Raw genomic sequence first — 14406 nt, 5'->3', positions numbered from 1 at the left:
GATCACTAACTGGCAGGGTTGCCAGATGTCCCGATTTGGCTTCGATTCGAGGCGGGACGCAAAAAGTCCCTCCTTCAGAAAATTAACGTCACTTGTATTATTTGCTCATTACCTAGTAACTATTTTGTTCTAGATTTAAATAATTACATTAAATTTAAAATAAGTTTCTTAACAATGTAGGTTTGCACATTGGAAAAAAACGAATGTTTTGACATGTATAAGGTTTGTGACAGCGAATTCAGTGGTGAAGATTATATTTCTAAACATTTAAAATGAGACGTTCATCAGAAATGCCTGTTACAAAAAATTAAAAAAAGAAAGAAAACAAAACCTCGTTGAAAATGCTAAAGTCTAGTGATAAATATGTATATAATCTCCGAAAATGTATACTGGGCTTGGAGCACTAATAAATTAAATTAAATTATGTTTTATTTAACGACGCTCGCAACTGGAGAGGTTATATCAGCGTCGCCAGTGTGCTGGAATTTTGTCCTGCAGGAGTTATTTTACATGCCAGTAAATCTACTGATATGAACCTGTCGCATTTAAACACACTTAAATGTCATTGACCTCGGCCGGGATCGAACCCGCAACCTCGAGCTTAGAAGGCCAGCCCTATACCGACGGCGCTACCAAGGGTGACGAGCATTAATATGCTATGTCACAAAATAAATGTGGATTTAAATATCAGTAAATTTTATGCCATTGTAATCAATTAATAAACATTGAAATGTAATGTATTTTGTGCATGTGATGCCATCTTTTGGAATTCGTGCTTTACAATCTATAATAAACAGCTTGGGAAATCTATGAGACAGAACTGTTATTTAAGTCATGAAGTTAATAATTTGGCATGACATATTACTGCACAATCCCTTCAGAAAGATGCGAGAGGAACGTGATGTATTAGTACAAAACAATATTTATTTGGCTGTAAGTTAGCCAGATAAATATTGTTTTGTACTTGGAAACCTGTATCTGCAATATAATCTTTTATTAAAATTGCAATTTTGGGATTCATATTGGACACTTCAACTGTATGTAGACAGATAATTTTTAAGCCTTTCTTTTTTTAACAAAACGTAATTGCTGTATATAATGAAGAAAAGATGTCCCTCTTTGGTATATCTAAAATCTGGCAACCCTGCTAACTGGGATGATGGACATCTTGGGTAGACAAAGGAAGGTGAATTGCACTGCTAGCGAGTAGAGTGGGCTTAGTGTGCGCACCTTGGCGTAGCCCTCGTTGGCAGGCACGCACAGGGCCGCCACACTCAGGGCCGTGCGCCCGTCCGCGTCCTCGTGGTTGATCTCCGCCCCGAAGTCCAGCAGGTGCTCCACTATCTCGGAATGCCCCATGTACGCGGCGGCTATGAGGGCGGTGCGTCCCTCGTCGTCGGTGCGATTCACGTCTGCACCGTGCCGCAGCAGCGCCAGCACGATGTCCTCGTGACCCCCCCACGCCGCTGCCCGGAGAGCCGTGCGCTGGTCTGAGTCCGCACAGTCCACCGCTGCCCCGTGCTCCAGCAGGGACTCCACCACCTGCACAGTTGCAATCATTGGTTCACTGCTTGGGTGTTGATTGGTTGGTCGTTGGTTTCATGGATGGTTAGTAAGTTAGTTGGCTGTTTCTTAAATTAGGTATTTAGCCATGCTGTATCACCTTCGCAGTTACCTATGGTTGACGGAATTGTTAGCGAGATGAGGGTGAGGATTCGACCTGGGATTGCCTGACATTCGCCTTATAGCACGACAAAATCCTCGGAAAAAACTCAATGAGTAATGAGCCCAAACCCATATCTTGGAGCACGAGTCCCTGATCATTACCCTCTAATTAGTAGTTTGCAGTAGTAGCAGTAGTAATCATGGCAGTGAAGGGGTAGTGATGGTGGTTGGGTGTTCGTGGTTGTGATGGTAGTCATAATGGTTGTGATAATTGTGATGATAGTGGTTGTAGTCGTGGTTGTGATGGTAGTGGTGGTGGTTGTGTTGATTTTGGATTGTAGTCACGGTTGTGTTTATGTTGGTTGTGGTCATGATTGTGTTGATTTTGGATTGTAGTCATGGTTGTGTTTATATTGGTTGTGGTCGTGGTTGTGTTGATTTTGGATTGTAGTCATGGTTGTGTTTATATTGGTTGTGGTCGTGGTTGTGTTGATTTTGGATTGTAATCACGGTTGTGTTTATTTTGGTTGTGGTCGTGGTTGTGTTGATTTTGAATTGTAGTCATCACGGTTGTGTTTATATTGGTTGTGGTCGTGGTTGTGTTGATTTTGGATTATAGTCACGGTTGTGTTTATATTGGTTGTGGTCGTGGTTGTGTTGATTTTGAATTGTAGTCACGGTTGTGTTTATGTTGGTTGTGGTCGTGGTTGTGTTGATTTTGGATTGTAGTCATGGTTGTGTTTATATTGGTTGTGGTCGTGGTTGTGTTGATTTTGGATTGTAGTCACGGTTGTGTTTATTTTGGTTGTGGTCGTGGTTGTGTTGATTTTGAATTGTAGTCATGGTTGTGTCTATGTTGGTTGTGGTCGTGGTTGTGTTGATTTTGGATTGTAGTCATGGTTGTGTCTATGTTGGTTGTGGTCGTGGTTGTGTTGATTTTGAATTGTAGTCATGGTTGTGTCTATGTTGGTTGTGGTCGTGGTTGTGTTGATTTTGGATTGTAGTCATGGTTGTGTCTATGTTGGTTGTGGTCGTGGTTGTGTTGATTTTGAATTGTAGTCATGGTTGTGTTTATGTTGGTTGTGGTCGTGGTTGTGTTGATTTTGGACTGTAGTCATGGTTGTGTTTATGTTGGTTGTGGTCGTGGTTGTGTTGATTTTGAATTGTAGTCATGGTTGTGTTTATGTTGGTTGTGGTCGTGGTTGTGTTGATTTTGGATTGTAGTCATGGTTGTGGTCGTGGTTGTGTTGATTTTGAATTGTAGTCACGGTTGTGTTTATGTTGGTTGTGGTCGTGGTTGTGTTGATTTTGAATTGTAGTCATGGTTGTGTTTATGTTGGTTGTGGTCGTGGTTGTGTTGATTTTGGATTGTAGTCATGGTTGTGTCTATGTTGGTTGTGGTCGTGGTTGTGTTGATTTTGGATTGTAGTCATGGTTACGTTTATGTTGGTTGTTGTCGTGGTTGTGTAGGTTTTGGTTGTGGTCGTTAAAATGTTATGTTTTATTTAACGACGCTCGCAACTGCAGAGGTTATATCAGCGTCGCCGGATGTGCCGGAATTTTGTCCCGCAGGAGTTCTTTTACATGCCAGTAAATCTACTGACATGAGCCTGTCGCATTTAAGCACACTTAAATGCCATCGACCTGGCCCGGGATCGAACCCGCAACCTTGGGCAGAGAAGGCCAGCGCTATACCAACTCGCCAACCAAGTCGACAGGTTGTGGTCGTGGTTGTGTAGGTTTTGGTTGTGGTGATCGTAGTGGTGGTGGTCGTGGTTGTGTTGGTGTTGGTTGTGACAGTGGTTGTGGTGTTGGTAGTATGGTGGTCGTGGTGTTGGCTGCTGTGGTCATGGTAGTAATCGTGATTATGACGGTGGTAGTTGTCGTCGTGGTGCTGGCAGTGATTGTGGTGGTTTTGGTTGTGGCCATGGTTGTGTTAGTGTTGGTTATGGTTGTGGTTTTGGTTGCTGTGGTCGTGGTGGTAATCGTGATTATGATGGTGATGATGGTGGCTGTGGTAGTGGTGGTGATCGCTGTTGTCGTCATGGTTAGGATGGTGGTGGCTGTGATGATGGTAGTCGTGATTATGATGGTGGTTGTTGTGGTCGTGGTGGTAATCGTGGTTATGATGGTAGTAGTGGTGATCGCGATTGTGGTCATGGTTAGGATGGCGGCGGTTGTGGTGATGATAGTCGTGATTATGATGGTGGTGGTTGTCGTCATGGTGCCGGCAGTGGTTGTGGTGGTGATGTTGATGACAGTAGTTGTAGCAGTAGTTAGTAGTAGTAGTAGTAGTAGTAGTAGTAGTAGTAGTAGTAGTAGTAGCGGTGGTAATAATAGTAGTCCACACTTGTGAAGTAATGGTTAGTGCATCTAGCCGCGAAACCAGGTGGCCCGGGTTTGATTCCCAGTAGGGGCAAGTTACCTGGTCGAAGTTTTTTCCAGGGTTTTCCCTCAACTCAATATGAGTAAATGCTTTGTAACTTTCGGTGCTGGACTCCAGATTCATTCCACCGGCATTATCACCTTCATCTCATTCAGACGCTAAATAACCTAAGATGTTGATAAAGCGTCGTAAAATAACCTTCTTAAAAAGTAATAGTAGTAGTAGTATACATAATAATGATGCTTCCAACTACATAGATGGCTCAGCATCGGAATTGAATGTGGGCGAGAAATAGCCGAAAAATTTTGCCTGGATTCCTTTACATCAGGGTCAGGGATCTTTACGTGCCATACATCTAAACAAAAGCAGCTTTATTTCCTTCCAGGAGGAAATCTTGTTAAGCATTTTATCATTCTAGTTTTATTGCCGTGATAATTAGTAACCTATTGATGTCAATTAATATTTGAGGAGAAAAATTGTCAACATTACAGAGATTATTCTGTAGGACAAATTAATAAAAATCCATAATATTCTATTGATGTCAGTTCAAGTCAGATTCATAGCACTGTTGCCACAATCAATAGTCACTGATATCATAAAACCAATTAAAATAGAAACTGTCTAATAAAAAATATAAAAATACATAATACATACATTACATAAGTTTTACTTTTCTTCATTGTCTCTTTCTATGCATTACATAACATTCTATTTCTTTATAAAATGGAGATATTGCAAATAAAATCTAATGAAGCACAATAGGTTTATTTTAATTTTTACTGAAGAAATCTGTGTTGGATCTCTCTTACCCATGTGCATTGTCTGGACTACCCATGGAGAAGAAATGGCAAAAAGAAGTACATTTTAAAAATTCCATTACATTTCTTGGGACAAAATGATTATTGTAGAATATCCTCTCATCAGTAGGCCTATTACAGAGGTTTCCTATTCTTGAATCCAGGGCTGCGTGTTGAAATATGTCTTGTCTCCTAGCTTTACTCTACGATTCACTTCGCAAAAACCATTACTTCAGGTAGAGGCATCTTGAAAACGGAATTCATAAACATTATCATGGCGAGAATGATAAAGAAATTTGTTTGTGTCCTTTCATTTAGGAACAGGAATATTCACGTATCATACATAATTCTATGACACAGCACCACTGGCTTCTTTTCTTTTCCAAATTTCAATTAAAATTATTTAAGTGGTTATCTCTTTTCAGGTCCCTTGAATGTATCACTTTTTCCATTTTAATTCTTGTTTCGACTATCATCGGTCTCAGGGTCACAGTCTAGTATATACAGTCACGAAGGTCAATACGTAGAAAATATGCAAACATTAGATAGTTGCTCACCACTAGGATCGCTAATATTGCCTCATTACAGACAATGCAAAATAATACCGGCACAGTCTATTGTTTCTAGCACTCTCAAAACTCAAGCTTCATGACTGTATACAGTAGACTGTGATATCGTCCTGTAGGGTCTTAGTCAAGATGCTAGGCCAAAGAGTCATCTTAGGACGAGGAGTAATTTAGGGAGTAATGGAGAGTGTTAATGGGCTTTCTTTTCAGTCGGAAGTGGCTTTTTTTAGTGGAAAATATGAAAATATGATGGTTTCATAATAAATATTTGATAATAAATTTAAGAGACTATCATCTTTCCTGGTAAAAATGCAAATAAACGCGATAAAATGAAAATGGTATACGAATCCAGAATCTATTTCATCAGTGTGATGTGGCAGCATACGTTACTCCTATAGCATTTATATGATTCAGACGATGTGATACTCTTCTGTGTTTAGCATTAACATTCTTGATGTACAGGTGCACATAAGGGGTCTTATATCTGATGTATTTAGCAACGTACAAAAAACATAGCTTGCCATTCTCGTAATTGACTTGACAGTATGGTACAATTTTCTCGCACAATTTCCTCTAACCTCACTTTTTAGAAAATTAAAGGAAAGAGAATTGGAGAAGGTTCATAATAGTCTTACATTATAACTATAATCCGGATGTTTAGGCACTTATAACAGTTAAAATAGCCAGGCAAAAAAGGCAATAAAAACGTGAAAAAATGCACAATAAATTCTGAAAAAGGCATTATAAATTTTAAAAAGGTATAATATATTTTAGCAATAAACTTAAATTATATCAACATAACTCACAGTTTTACTTCGTAGTTGACGACTCATTAAATACTTTTTTCTTCGTGATTAACTCTCTTTTCACAAATCTTACATAACAAAACTGTTTCATCGGTTAAAAACACATGGACACCAAATTCACTAATGTAAGCATGAAGTTTACTTTTCAATGATTTAATGAATTTAGACATTCTAGCTAACCGATCGTATACCTTCTGTCACCCGCCAATAACTGACTGTTCCTCACTCAAATTCCTTTCCCCTACAATAATAAACACGTGTAGCACAAAATTGTAACAATAAAATATGAAAGGAAACAATTGAAAATGTTACGTGACAACTTCTATGAGAACGAGCTTAATATTTAAAATTATAAAGCTGATTGTTGGTATCGTGAAGATATGACATTTGTAACTGGGATTGTAGATCATAATTCATATTACATAAAAAATATTAAAGCACGATTGTTACCAGATTAAGCACCGAAATAATTTACTTTTATTTATTATTGTTAGTAAAGTGAGTCATTGCTTCATATATTTAAATTTCATACGCATTACATTACAATTAATTAGAAAATTGCAAATAAACAAAAAAAAAATCTTGCTTTAAAATGACAATAAAAGGCATTTATTATTGAATTAGTATGAAACACCTTAAGGCAAAATAAAAATTGACCCTATCTCTCTGATTTACCCCAAATCACATTTAACTTATATCTATGGAAATAATGATTTACTTCATCCAGTAAAAGAGGCATTTTGCCAAACCTCTGGGCTCTAATTATAAGAATATGCAGAATTAATGCTTCAAGGAGAGATTTCTAGCTTTGTTTTTCTTCACAAGGAAGGCACGTTCAGAATTCTGTCACTGTTAAAATTCATCATCCTCTACCTAATTTCAGCCAAGAAGAACCTTAGTTCTAATAGTAAGCCTGATAACAAACACTTGATCATTACACAACACACGTTCCAATGACGCCACACACGGAAGTTGCTGATAACTTGAATTGTCATCTTGTATCATCCATCATTATCATCATTACCACCACTTCTAATGTAGTAAATTAGGAACTGTAGGTTCTTTAGAGGTTGTTCGGTTCACATTTTATATGGTGCAGTGGTTTCCCATTGTTCTGTATACAATGGATTATACAGGGACATCATTTCATTTTTACTTCAATTTTTATTGTACCTGAGTTTTTGTACGTGCTTCACTCCCATCCCTTCTACTAATGAAGTTACAACTGTCCTCCACACAGAACCAAGGTCGCATATAGTACTGAGTTAGTGAGTATAGTAGGGGAGAGTGTAGTGTCGGACATCGGGTAGTATCGGACAGTGCGTTTCTTTCATCTACCACCAAATGGTAGTACCTGAATGACATGGTTACGTTTCTCTATGCGACATCACAGAAATGTAACCATGTCAATCAGGTACTATCATCGTGTGGTAGATGAAAGAAACTCACTGTCCGATATTACCCGATGTCCGATACTACCCGACTCTCCTCTACGTTTTGAGAAATATGTTCGCATTTTCCAGTGACGAAAGAGCTTTCAATATTGAATCATATTTTCGCACAGGTACTGTCGTCCGTCGATTCCCGATTTCCCCCACCTACTTTTACTCGCCCCTCTGTAAAGCTAGTGGGTGGGCTGTCTTGGCTCTTTTCCGAAAACATTAATTTCTGTTGTAATATTATACAACTGTTTAATATAACTTAAATAAAAGAGCCTCGTTAAGTAATTAACTGTCACGTGATTTCCCCTCTTTCTACGATCCTGCGACATAACTACTTGGACGGACAGTAGATAGCATGTCTGAGTAATTTTATCTTTTCGGGTCGGGCAGAAGCGAAGATTGAATTTACAGTACGTAAGGTACTCTTTTATAGACTAGGTACAGAATTGGTTCAGCATGAGTTACTAGTACGAAGGACGAAACTGGTAATTGGAATTAGATGCAATAGTCTATAGTGCGATAATATGCACAAAAAAACTGAAGCCTGTATCGACATGAATGGCCACCATTTTCAAAAATGTGTTTAAATATCCATATTATGATTATTTTTCAAATTTAACTTCATTCTCTACATTGTACGCTAATGTGTTGTAGACAGTATAATATACACTGCATAATGAATACGTTTGCATGGATAACTCAGTTCGTGAATAAAAACACTTATTGTTAATACTGTACTGTATTTTTATTAAACAAAAACCTAATGAAAATTATCAAACTCAAACTTGCAACATTTCCTAGTTTACGTAAATGGACGAACTATTTTTCTCCCCTCCTATACCCAGTAAAGTGATTTGTTTGTATTTTACGTCAGTGTCATCGAACTCCGTTCGTGGAAGGGGTAGCAAACGGTGTTTTCTGTTTTCAACCGTTAATCCAAAGGTAGAGCCAGGTTAATATTAAAAATATTATAAAGTGTTGGAAGTTGGGAAGGGAAATGGGAGTATTCCGAAAAAACTGTCAGATTCATATGAAGTTTTATAACTATACAAAGAACAATATAGTATAGTATATAACTACAGCAAGTAAACTTCTAAGATGGTCTATAAAATCTTAAGACTCAATACAACACCGATTTCCTAACAGGGATGATTCCGTGGAATAAAATGTCACAAAACTATACTGCATAGCATTGTATAGCAGGCTTGGAAGTTTCTCGATAGAAGTGAGCAACATAAATTCACATACAACTGATACATTTTTAATCTTGACACCAGGTGTTTTATCTTAGGTTTACGCCACCTGGAGTCTCTGGAAATGTTAACTGTGGGCTCTAGGGATATGGTGATACATATGAGAAATTTTATGACTCACAAATCAGGTTTTTGATCCTGCAGTGCAATGCAGTGTATGAAGTAGCTCCAACTGAGTCATATGAAACTAGAGCTGATTCATTTCTTGGACCTACACTTTTCAAAGGATTTGGCTTAAACTAGTTAGTTCATATAGCGAACAAAGCAGATGGAAGCATACATGTTGATACTGTATGACGAAGAGGACTCTGTTACCCCAAGTGTTTTATAGTTTGTCAATATTATTGCAGTAATTGAAAAAAACATTTGACCAAATAATCCTCTTTCATTTAACACAGCACAAGTTTGTGTTGTTTATTTGTGAAAAAGCGTGAAATGTACCGGTAGTTCTGAGAGCAAAGTTACTTAGGCCTACAGTCCAGCTTACGTCACTGAATGAGCACATTTTAAATATAATGTTACAAGTAAGTAGACTATAATGTAATAAGCAGATGTAGATGAAATTATTGGGGATCATCAGTGCGGTTTTAGGCGTAATAGATCGACTATTGTTTATATTTTTTGTATTCAACAGATATTGAGAAAAAATGGGAGTATAAGGGTACAGTACATCAGTTATTCATAGATTTCAAAAAGACATATGACTCGGTTAAGAGAGAAGTTTTATATAATATTCTTATTCAATTTGGTATTCCCAAGAAACTAGTTCGATTAAAATATGTCTTAGTGAAACTTACAGCAGTCCACACCTGTGGAGTAACGGTCAGCGCGTCTGGCTGCGAAACCAGGTGGCCCGGGTTCGAATCCCGGTCGGGGCAAGTCACCTGGTTGAGGTTTTTTCCGGGGTTTTCCCTCAACCCAATACGAGCAAATGCTGGGTAACTTTCGGTGTTGGACCCCGGACTCATTTCACCGGCATTATCACCTTCATATCATTCAGACGCTAAATAACCTAGATGTTGATACAGTGTCGTAAAATAACATAAAAAAACTTACAGCAGAGTCCGTATAGGTCAGTTTCTATCTGATGCTTTTCCAATTCACTGCGGGCTAAAGCAAGGAGATGCGCTATCACCTTTAATTTTTAACTTCGCTCTAGAATATGCCATTAGGAAAGTTCAGGATAACAGAGAGGGCTTGGAATTAAACGGGTTACATCAGCTTCTTGTCTATGCGGGTGACGTGAATATGTTAGGAGAATATCCACAAACGATTAGGGAAAACACGGAAATTTTACTTGAAGCAAGTAAAGCAATAGGTTTGGAAGTAAATCGCGAAAAGACAAAGTATATGATTATGTCTCGTGACCAGACTATTGTACGAAATGGAAATATAAAAATAGGAGATTTATCCTTCGAAGAGGTGGAAAAATTCAATTATCTTGGAGCAACAGTATTTGTATAAATGGCACTCGGGAGGAAATTAAATGCAGAATAATATGCGAAAAGCCTGTTATTATTCGGTTGAGAAGCTTTTGTCATCTAGTCTGCTGTCAAAAAATCTGAAAATTAGAATTTATTTATAAAACAGTTATATTACCGGTTGTTCTGTATGGTTGTGAAACTTGGACTCTCACTCTGAGAGAGGAACATAGGTTAAGGGTGTTTGAGAATAAGGTGCTTAGGAAAATATTTGGGGCTAAGCGGGATGAAGTTACAGGAGAATGGAGAAAGTTACACAACGCAGAACTGCACGCATTGTATTCTTCACCTGACATAATTAGGAATATAAAATTCAAACGTTTGAGATGGGCAGGGCATGTAGCACGTATGGGCGAATCCAGAAATGCATACAGTATGTCAGTTGGGAGGCCGGAGGGAAAAATACCTTTTTGGAGGCCGAGACGTAGATGGGAGGATATTAAAATGGATTTGAGAGAGGTGGGGTATGATGATGGAGAGTGGATTAATCTTGCACAGGATAGGGACCGATGGCGGGCTTATGTCAAAGAACAAGACGTTTTTGATCTACAGCATGATTTGGACAGACTATAAAGATGGAGTATCGATAATTTTCTTCTGTTAAATCTTAATAAATGTTGCTTTATGACATATTCTAAAAATAAGACAGTTGCTCAAAATTCGTATGAAATTAATGGTGTGAAGTTACCTAGAGTAGAATCATTTAAGGATTTGGGTATTTATTTTACACACAACTTATGTTTTAAAATGCACTTGAATCACGTGGTAATTGATGCATATAGAAAATTAGGATTTATAATCAGAAATACAAAAGAATTAAAAAATATAAATACTATTGATACTCTATATAAAACTCTAGTTAGGAGTAAGCTAGAGTATGCGTCTGTAATATGGTCACCTCAGTTTCAGTCCCATCAGATGCAAATAGAAAGGATACAGAAAATATTTTTACGTTATTTATATTTTAAAAAACATCACGTGTCGCCTTATGACAAGCAAATATCACATAATCAGTTACTTTTTTAATTTAATTATAAAACTTTAAAATCTCGACGATTAATAAATAGCCAAATTTTACTCTATAAGACTGTTAACGGTATATTGAATAACTGTGATTTTCTTAAATTCCTTCAGTTCAATGTAAAAAGAACAGAATTACGTCATAGGCAACCTTTTATTATTCCTATTCCTAGAACTGTTTTCTTCAAGAACTCTCCATTGTTTGTTATGTGTAATACTTACAACTCTCTGTCTTTAAACTGTGATTCTCAATTGGATTTCAGTTTAACAATTGAAAATTTTCATACAATATTAAAGAGAATTGTATTTCCTTAGATATTTAAATTATGAAGAAGTGTATTATAATGTTTTTACTCTAGTTTTTAAATAATTTTGCATCATTATTGACATTTGGCACTATATTAACTGTAATATTATATTATAGCATCTATTACCATTATGTGTTTTCTTTCTTTCGTTTGTGTTGTTTGTTTTTGTTGTTTTTTTCTCTTATTATGTATTTTGAGTATATATATCTATGTAAGCCACCTGTAATTGGAAGCCTGCTTCTGTTGGTTGTGGATTTAAAATAAAATAAATGTGAGGGCGGCAATGAACCTGTGGGTTCCTTAAGGCCCAATTGTATAAAACTCCCTGACTAAAGATCAACGTTGATCGAAGATCGAAAAGTGAACCGAGTTCAGACACTTCTTCTATTGTATAAAACTTTTCTGCGATCAAACTACCTTGGTTCAAATGCAATCTAAGTTCACGTGAAAAGGATTTGGCAACATCGCATAAACAGGTGAAATACGTGATGCGCGGACAGGTTTGTTCAGTGTTGCCAATCTAGCGACTTTAACTCTTTTTCAACAACAATTTCTTTTAACTTTTATATTGCTTAAATAGGGATTTAGTGACCTTTTTAGCACCCCATACTGACAAAATTTAATCTTTCTTTGTTGGTAATGAGAAATCTAGCGACTTTACAACTACTTTTTGGCGACTTTCCGTACACTCTATTGGAGACACTGGTTTTTTGTGCAATGTGAATAATGGCGGACAATAAGAAGAAGGTTGACTGTTCTCCGAGTTGTTATCATGTTATGGTGTTTGATACTGCTAAACATAATAAAGCTTTATAAAACGACAATTTTCGTTTAGTAATACAGTTAATTGAAAATTTATGAATGTACCTATCATATCCATTAATAATTAATGGTTGTTATAAACATAATATAATTATAGGTTATGTTATTTGATACTGCTGAACACGATAGAGCATAAAAAATATAAGATTGTGTATTAAGGCAAGAAATTGAAAGAAATATATATATATATATATATATATATATATATATATATATATATATGTACCTATCATATCTATTAATATTAATAATAATGGATATTTTATTTGCACAATCTGTCACTCGTATATTTCAAACAGAAAAGAAATAACTGAACTTGGATCATCTAACTTAATCGGAGAAATTTCTTCAGTCAAAGTTGACTTTAGTTTGAGACAAATTAATCTCAGATTAGACTTTATACAACACAAAATTCCAAGTTCAGCTGAAACAAGGATCAATTTAACCTCTGATCTAAGATTAAATGGTTTATACAATCGGGCCTAAAAGTCATAAGTATGATATAAAATATTATTAAATCAAAATCAGTTACGATATTGAGAAATGCTATGGACAGTTATAATGAATAAGTTAACTTATCTAGAAGACCCACAAAAAGAAACCCAGGATAAATACAGCCATGGACCGATGTCCCAAATCTGAAGCCGTTCTCAAAGCAGATCATGCCCTGACCTGAGTGTGGCCGCCCCAAGCAGCGGCTCTGAGTGCGGTCCAGCCATCGCAGTCCGCGTGGTCCGGGGTGGCCCCAGCCGCCAACAGAACTGCCACCACGTCGCCGTGGCCATGTCGGGCTGCGAGGTTCAGTGGCGTCTGTCCATGGCGGTCGGTAGCCTCCAGATCTGCGTCACGGCACGTGGCGATGGCCAACTCCAGCAGCCGTGCGTTGCCTTCCGCTGCCAGAGAGTGGAGCAGTGTTCGGCCTCCCCCGTCTGGCCTGTTCACGTCTCCATCCACCACACCTAGCAACTCAGCGAGAGGGTCTCGAACCACGGCCTCCACCACTGGGCTGCACTCCTCTGATACCTGCACGGCATAAATTATTACATTCATTAAAAAAAAAAACTTGTTAAAATAGGTTTAGGGGAGAGTCGGGTAGTATCGGACATCGGGTAATATCGGACAGTGAGTTTCTTTCATTTACCACACGATGATAGTACCTGATTGACATGGTTACGTTTCTGTGATGTCGCATAGAGAAACGTAACCATGTCATTCAGGTACTACCATATGGTGGTAGATGAAACAAACGCACTGTCCGATATTACCCGATGTCCGATACTACCCGACTCTCCCCTATATCAAAATAAAAACAAATTTAATTCCCAAAAAAATGAACTTCTAACGTCACGATGTTCATTTGCTTCATTTCAGTTGCTCTGGTAACGTAATAACCACAAGACGTACATACAATCACGAAGCTCAAAGCGTAGGGAATATGCATCCATTAATAGATGAACTTGCTAGTTGCTATACCTGGTAAGGTTTATCTTGTCTCAGTAGCAATAAAACCAAGTCCCTTCAAAGGATGGTGGAGATTATAGGAGGGTTGTAAATTTTCAGGATTCCTTTCAAAACCTTGTTATTGTACAGGTTACCGGAACTCAGTTTCTTGAAAGACAAGCTCAGTGACGGAAGTACACAGTAAGAAGAGAGATATTTTGTTATTTTATTTTGCGCTGCAGAATGTATCAACTAGTCCCTTCCGCCACTGGATGGATGGACGGCATCCCATCGCCATAACAACGCAGACGAAGTAAGACATATCTCCTGTCTCTCTCTTTTCACAGTGAGACAAGATACATCACACAAGCTTTAGCCACTAGGATCGCTACTATCGCCTCATCACCAGAGTCCGTGGAT

General features: G+C 37.7%; 1 protein-coding gene across 3 annotated transcripts in view; it reads right to left on the bottom strand.

Moving 5' to 3' along the window:
• The window catches only part of LOC138714672 (ankyrin repeat domain-containing protein 50), a 771534-nt gene that overhangs the window by 52018 nt on the left and 705110 nt on the right, over nt 1-14406 (bottom strand). For all 3 annotated transcript variants that reach the window (XR_011336058.1, XM_069846733.1, XM_069846735.1), the window contains 2 exons: nt 13219-13569; nt 1231-1542 (listed from right to left, as the gene is read on the bottom strand). Coding sequence is in view for 2 of the 3 variants with exons in the window: in XM_069846733.1 (XP_069702834.1) it covers nt 1231-1542; nt 13219-13569 (663 nt within the window). In the remaining variant the exon portion in view is untranslated. The remainder of the gene's footprint in view (nt 1-1230; nt 1543-13218; nt 13570-14406) is intronic.

This window comes from Periplaneta americana, chromosome 15 (genome assembly GCF_040183065.1).
Source record: "Periplaneta americana isolate PAMFEO1 chromosome 15, P.americana_PAMFEO1_priV1, whole genome shotgun sequence".
Lineage (NCBI taxonomy): Eukaryota > Metazoa > Arthropoda > Insecta > Blattodea > Blattidae > Periplaneta > Periplaneta americana.
The sequence above is the reverse complement of the archived record's forward strand: the minus strand, read 5'-3'. Positions and strand labels throughout refer to the sequence as shown.